The 7,726-nt window shown below is 37.2% G+C and overlaps 1 protein-coding gene across 1 annotated transcript; it reads left to right on the top strand.

The window, feature by feature from the left end:
- The first annotated feature begins 4,636 nt into the window (after positions 1 to 4,636).
- On the top strand, positions 4,637 to 7,287 carry LOC121261877 (putative receptor protein kinase ZmPK1). Its single transcript, XM_041164284.1, has one exon. It carries the CDS (start codon positions 4,816 to 4,818, stop codon positions 7,234 to 7,236), a length of 2,421 nt encoding a protein of 806 aa, XP_041020218.1. The 5' UTR covers positions 4,637 to 4,815; the 3' UTR covers positions 7,237 to 7,287.
- The last annotated feature ends 439 nt before the right edge of the window (positions 7,288 to 7,726 follow it).

Here is a 7,726-nt window from a genome sequence, read left to right as displayed (position 1 = left end):
AGCATAATACTTTAAATGAGAACATAAATAAGTATATAATATATAAATTATACCATATATATAAATCAATAATATATATTAAATTGTTACTTATTAAATTCTTTATTATATACTAACTTATAATATAATATATATACTACATTTTATATATCTATTTATAACTATATACTACATTGTATAGTATGATAGCATAATACTTTAAATGAGAACATAAATATATATAATATATAAATTATACCATATATATAAAGCAATAATATATATTAAATTGTTACTTATTAAATTCTTTATTATATACTAACTTATAATATAATATATATACTACATTTTATATATCTATTTATATCTATATACTACTTATTAAATAATCAATAAACACCATAAGCTCATAAACTATTCACAAAATTCACAAACAATAATCACAATTATTTCAAGAGTAAGCATAAAATCACAACAACATGTATAAACATATTGCTAAACTTTAGAAATATAACAAGCACTCACAAAAAAACCAATAATCTAATTGTCAATAATATTATATAACATCCTAATATATAACATAAACATTTATAATATAATATTAAATTGAAAAACGTTCGAACGTAATAATAAGTACGTTCGAACGTTCTGTGTATATAAGGCCAAAACTGAACGTCGAAACGACATTTCCAATACGTATCATCGTCTACTCCGTTGCATGCCGCCACGCCTCCTTCACCGCCGCCGTCAACTCTGCCACAACCGTCACTAAAGGTAGGCATTCATCTTTTATTCAAGTAACATGTATTTTATTGAGATTTAGATTGAGTTTTGTTTAAAACCGGATAAGTGGCTGCCGGATTTTCAACTTCATTTTCCGGCCACCACGGCTAGTCATTGGCCGAATAGTCACCGTAGAAATGTTTCTTGAAGTGTATACTTCATTTCCACGGTGACATTTCGGTATTTAGAACCGTGTAGAGAAATTTTTGAGATTTCAATAATGGCTGAGTCGACTCAGCCATTCTGAGTCGAAACGTTCGAACGTTTCACCAAGACGTTCGAACGTACGACGTTTAAATTACACAGCCGTTACGGCTTCCACGTTCGAACGTTTAATTATAACATCCGAACGTAATGATTTTCTACATTATTCATGCTTCGACGTTCGGACGTTCATATTTATGTTCACACGTAAAACAAATACGTTCGAACGTATTTGTTTTAACTTCCGAACGTACGTCAGCCAATATTTATTTACTGCTTATGTTCGAACGTACATTGTTACATTCGAACGTATTTGTTTTACGTTCGAATGTAAATATATTGACATTATTTTACGTGCGAACGTATAAATAAACATCCGAACGTTTTATCTTTAACGTTCGAACGTTAAAGATAAAACGTTTGAACGTTACGGCAGAGCATCTTAAAATTAATACAAAAAAATGCATTATTGTAAATAATTTTTTTTTTCCTTTTCTATTTTCAGGATATGGCTCTTCCACTGCATACTAGGAAACAAGGGAGGGAAGGAGCCACGTCGGACACTGCCCGTATCGGAGCTCGTACTGTTATGGTAGAGCGAGAGGTCTTAATTAATGAGTTCGACGAACTCTGTTGGCAGCAGACGAACCTGAGAGATGTTTTCCTCAATAGAGGCTGGGGAAATATCTGCACATTGAGGGGGAAGGTATACCCCTCAATGGTTCAAGAATTCTATATGGGGATGTGTGACATGCCTCAGGATGCATCCTCTCACACCGTGACTGTACTCGGTATTTCCATTGAGGTATCAGCAGATGTCATCGGCGAGCACCTTGGGATTCGTCGAGGAGTGGAGACATTTGCACACTCGACACCCCGTGAGGATGTAGGCACTTCTACATCATCTACTGGTCGGGGATGTGAGCTAGCATCAGCCAGAGATGCAGGCCAGTCAGAGGCTGAGGATACTGGCGTCGAGGCTCGGGATGATGACCGAGACGAGGATTTCTACATCCTCACCGGGAGGGATCGCATGCAGATCGAGCGGAAGAACGCCTTCAACCAGAACCATCTGCTGCATTTCTTCCGCATGTTGCACCTTATTGTTGCAACAAATGTCGATCCTGTGGCTCATAAAACCACATTTAGTCGGCTTCGGGCACAATTTTTGATACGAGTGGCACGTGGAGATCCTATAGATTTGCCATTGCACATCTTTTAGAGGATCCGTTACGAGGCGAGCATCGTCTCCACGGATAATCTCCCATATGGTGTCCTCATCAGCCGACTATTACTTGCACGGGGAGTGCCGACCCAGCCAGAGGAGCGGGTCAAAGATCAGATGAGCCCCCTCGACATGACCACGCATCGACGTAGCATTGGACAGGCGAGGGGACGTCAGCCACCCCCTGTAGAGGATCTAGTTCCTCCGACGCAGCCTGAGCCAGGTCATGTCGGGAGTAGTAGTCAGCATACGCTGAGTACATCTGCAGGAGATGTGCGGCCTGCTTGGGTTGATGCGGTCATCTCACAGCTGACTGCGCATATCGATCATAAGATCGATCGATCGCTCGAGGCTATATCGGCGTCTGTTGTCGAACTCACCCATCGTGTAACTATCCTCAACGACAAGGTTGATACCTTGATTGAGGAGGTACGGAGTTCGACTTTTGCGGATAACGTTATCATCTGACTGTTAATATCAAATTTTGTATTTTATTTTTAATATTTGTAACGAAAAATATTATTGAATATTTCTATCGTTTTTTAATTTCAATTATTAATCTTCTTTGATGTTATATTTTTCAACTTTAATACTAAATCACTGCATTTCAAATATATATAAATCAATAATATATATTTATATATTACAAGGTATGTATATATAAATATATACAATTCAATTTTTTAGACTTGTTCACAAATTATGCACAATAAAAACCACATAATTTTTAAATTAAAGTCATTTAATTTAAATTTACAATGAACGTTCGAATGTTATTACTTAACGTTCGAACATTGGTGCAAACATTTTACATCCGAACGTAAAATTAATAACATTCGAACGGTTGCGCCAAAACATTTTACGTTCAAACGTAAACATAATGTTCGAACGTATATGTAACGTTCGAACGCATATTTCCTATACGTTGGAACGTAAAAAAATCTCATTCTATCTTTAGTGACGGTTTCCAGAAACTGTCACAGAAAATGCCTTTTAGTGACGGTCTAGGGACTGTCACAATTTCCTAACCGTCACTAAAAAGCAATTGTGTTGTAGTGAATCCTGGAATCATGTGCAAGTCCTGCCCACTCCCTTTGAAAAAATAGGTAAATCTAGGACCCACATGAAAAAAATCATTTATTAATAGTAGACTCCACTTTTTTTTTCAAAGGGAGTGCGTAGAACTTGCAAATCTTAAGACTGTATTTAATATTACTCTTTACAAAGTTTGGGGGTATAGAAACATCCAAACCATATATATACCTAAATAGGTCGTTTTCGTTATTCAACAATTGACCCAAAAATTAATTATAATGTCATTCAAATATTTGAATCCATGCGTCAGAAGAATAACAATATGAATATTTAAGAAGTCTCATTTTTCTTCAATCTTATATAGAAAATAATTTATACACAATATTTTTCACAATATTTGGCCTGACCCCCACACGGCCATGCACTTTGATCGATATTATAAACTCCCGCATTGAACAATTCAAATACTTATTAATTATATGAGAACAAGAAAAAAAATTAAATAAAAAAATCCTCTAGTGTCCTTAATTATATATATATTGGATAAGAAAATCCAATAAACACTGTGTATGGCATAATATATACGTTTGTTGCATTGCGTGATGCATGGTAGCATTATTCTACAATTTAATTGGTACAACCGGCACCCCATTTAATAAAATACAATTTATTTGGTAGCATACCCCCACAACACCTAATAAAAAATCACTCCTTGCCGGCTTGCTTGACACGATGAACAGGACCCAGCTCCATATATTATATATATAGATCATGTTCCTGTAATAGACATTGAAAATAATATATATATATATATATATATATATATATATATATATATATTGTGAAGCCTGCTTAGAAAAAAAGTCTTATCAGTATGTTTTAAAAGAGAATAATGATATATATATAAGATTTACAAGTTTTAAACAGAATTTTTATAAAAAAATAGACTTCACTGTAAAAAAAATAAAAAAAAAATCAATTTTTTATAGTGGAATTAACTTTTTTGTAAAATAAATTTATACATGTAAAAGTACTTGTCCATTACATTAACATTAATCAGATAACCCTAAGCTAGCTAGCGAGAGGCAACGTAAACTTGCACCATCAAGCAAGGCCATATATAATTGAGGTTTTAAGCTGTACTTTGACTACATGATCATGACATGATGTCCATCGCTGAATTACACCTCCATTAATCAGAAAATCTTCCATGCATGAAGATTGGTATATAAAGAGTTAAGATTTCAATCGACTTCTTAATTTCTTGTCTAAATAATGACGTTATAAATGAAAAATACACGTCAACAATCTGAAAATCTCCATTGAGTTCGAAAAATCAACACTAACGTACAATAATAAAACAGTGACTTCCGGTGGTTTCTCACCCATAGTACTCTTTGTCTATGGAATGGTTTGTCTGAGGAATGGTCTTGCAAACGTTCGTTTTAGTTTATTAACAAGTGGGCTGGGAAAACAAATGGCGAACATTTGCATTCTGCTCCTATATATATGCATGTATCAGTACCGTAGATAAAGACTCAGAAAGTAGAAAGATGATCTCCACTACATAACCCTCTTGCATTCTCATCATGGATATCTCAATTTTCTTCCTTCTTATTTTGCTCATCCAAACTCCTCTCCTATCTTCATCATCAGAAAAATTTGACGTTCTCAGAGGCTCATCTTTATCTGTTGCGAACCCGAACGACAAACTGGTTTCTCCCAATGGTGATTTCTCTGCGGGATTTTTCCCGGTCGGTGAAAACGCTTTCTGCTTCGCCATATGGTTGACAAGGTCCTCAGCTCCGACCGTTGTTTGGATGGCAAACCGAGATGATCCGGTTGATGGAACAGGTTCACAGCTTTCGCTTTCGAAAGATGGCAAGCTTCGCCTAACAAACTCTGTTGGTATAACTGTTTGGGCAACCAGAACAGCAGCCTCGACCCCTTTAGAGTCCTCGAAATTGCAACTACAGCTCCAAAACACGGGAAATCTTGTTCTAAATCATTCTCAGAGTAGTGTCATCTGGCAGAGCTTTGATTCACCAACAGATACTCTTCTTCCACAACAAACACTAACCAGGATTTCAACCCTTGTATCAAAATCAAGCAAAGTAGACTATTCTTCTGGCTACTATAAGCTATTTTTTGACAACGATAATGTACTTCGACTGTTATACCAAGGTCCTGTTGTATCCAGTCTCTACTGGCCTGATCCATTGCTTAGTGATCCTGGACTAGCCGGAAGGTCTATGTACAACTCTAGTAGAGCTGCAGTACTGAACGAGTCGGGCTATATCTGGTCATCTGATCATTTGGTGATCCTAGATACAGATTTTGGTGTGAAAACTCACAGAAGATTAACTCTTGATCGTGATGGTAACCTTCGATTATACAGCCTGGAAGCAATGAATGAAGGGTGGGATTGGGTTGTCACATGGCAAGCGGTGTCGGATCCATGCACGATTCATGGCATATGTGGGCCAAATAGTGTTTGTAGTTATGATCATGCTTCCGGCAGGAGATGCTCTTGCTTGCAGGGATTCAAGATCAAAGATCCAACTGATTGGTCTTTTGGGTGTGAAGCAGACTTCAATCTCCCTTGCAATCAGAGTCATGAAGAGCTGTCTAGTTTTGTCCAACTTTCTCATGTTGACTTCTTTGGCAATGATATAAAGTTCCAGCCTAATGTGACCTTACAACACTGTGAAAACGAATGCCTGACGACGTGTGGTTGCAAAGGTTTCCAATTTAGATTTAACGCAGATGAGTACGGTGGCTATTTATGTTACCCCAAGTATGAGTTACTCAATGGACAACTTACACCAAATTTTGAGGGAGACTTTTATTTAAAAGTACCCAAAGCTGGTTTTGTCTATAACAAGACGCTGGATGCCGCCGAATCAAGGTTGAATTGCACAGTCGAACTTAGCAGGCAAGTTAGAGGAACGTATGAAAATAAGACAGTGAAGCTTTTGCTTTGGTTTGCTACTGCAGTGGGAGGCCTAGAGGTAACCTGCATTTTCCTGGTGCTCTTTTTCTTGTTCATGAGCAGTAAGAATTCCGACCAAGTTGCAGAAGGATACCTCCTGATGTCTAGATTCAAGCGATTCAAGTTTTCTGATCTGAAAAAGGCCACACGGGGATTCGTTGAAGTGATTGGACGAGGAGGGGTAGGGGTAGTATACAAAGGTATACTGCCCGATAAGCGAGTTGCAGCAATCAAAAGACTCGACGAAGCTAACCAAGGAGAAGCCGAATTCCTAGCAGAAGTAAATACCATTGGGAGGCTTAACCACATGAACTTGATAGACATCTGGGGATACTGCGCAGAGGGAAAGCATAGGCTTCTGGTGTACGAGTTCATGGAGCATGGAACCTTAGCAGAAAAACTTACTTCTAACGAACTTGATTGGAAAAAGAGGTTTGATATTGCAGTGGGCACAGCGAAAGGCCTAGCTTATTTGCATGAAGAGTGCCTAGAGTGGGTTTTACATTGTGATGTAAAGCCTCATAACATACTCTTGGACTCCAACTATCAACCAAAGGTAGCAGATTTTGGTCTGTCTAAACTACTGAATAGAAGTGAGCATGATCATTCAAGCTTCTCAAAGATGAGAGGAACTAGAGGTTATATGGCTCCTGAATGGGTTTATAATCTTCCTATCACTTCTAAAGTTGATGTCTATAGCTATGGGATTGTGGTGCTGGAAATAGTTACTGGAAAGAGCCCCACAGGTACGCAGCATAGCTCTGGTGGCGGAGGGGCGAAAGAGCATACTAGATTGGACACGCTGGTGAGGGAGAAGATCATGCATGCTGATGGTGAAGCTTCAAGGGAGTCGTGGAATATTGAGGAGATTGTAGATCCAAGCATGGCCGGCATATATGACTCGGCTAAGATGGAGCTTCTGCTCAAGGTGGCTTTGCAATGCGTTGCAGAAGACAAGGATGATAGGCCCACCATGACCCAGGTTGTAGAGATGCTTCGCTGCGAAGAGGTCAACTGATATATCTAATTATGTTAATTGTAAGAAGAATAATTTATAATGTTAATTTTTATTATAGTTATTTTATTCCGAAAAGTTTGCTTGTTTATATGAAATATTTTCTATTCATAAGGCCTGTCCGTATTTATTTAAGGTGAAGTTAATGGGTTCAATTATATAATATGTCCATAAGTTAGAGCATGTCTATTCAAGGGGTGAGGATTAATATCTTTCTTTATGGTCGACTAGGTTCTAACTTCTAGGTATCTATTCATTAACTCGAGGAACTTTGGCTGGACGTTGGATTAGCAAACAAGATAAAGTAGTTCTTTAATTAATGGTTTTTTTTTTTTTCGGTTAAATTGGTTGCTTTTGCTTGATATTGTGCACTTTAAAACTCGTATAAATTTTGATTATATTGCTAGTTTGGTACTAGTGGAAATTGCGTAAATTTAGTAATGGTTGAAATATATATTTTGGGAAATACTTTATGCATATATTCATGTGATTT

The sequence above is a fragment of the Juglans microcarpa x Juglans regia genome, chromosome 4S (genome assembly GCF_004785595.1).
Source record: "Juglans microcarpa x Juglans regia isolate MS1-56 chromosome 4S, Jm3101_v1.0, whole genome shotgun sequence".
Classification (NCBI taxonomy): domain Eukaryota; kingdom Viridiplantae; phylum Streptophyta; class Magnoliopsida; order Fagales; family Juglandaceae; genus Juglans; species Juglans microcarpa x Juglans regia.
This window is presented reverse-complemented; position numbering and strand designations above follow the sequence as displayed.

What these genes read in the sequence shown, in the direction of transcription:
- LOC121261877 (XM_041164284.1), top strand. Translation starts at nt 4,816, where the DNA reads ATGGATATCTCAATTTTCTTCCTTCTTATTTTGCTCATCCAAACTCCT.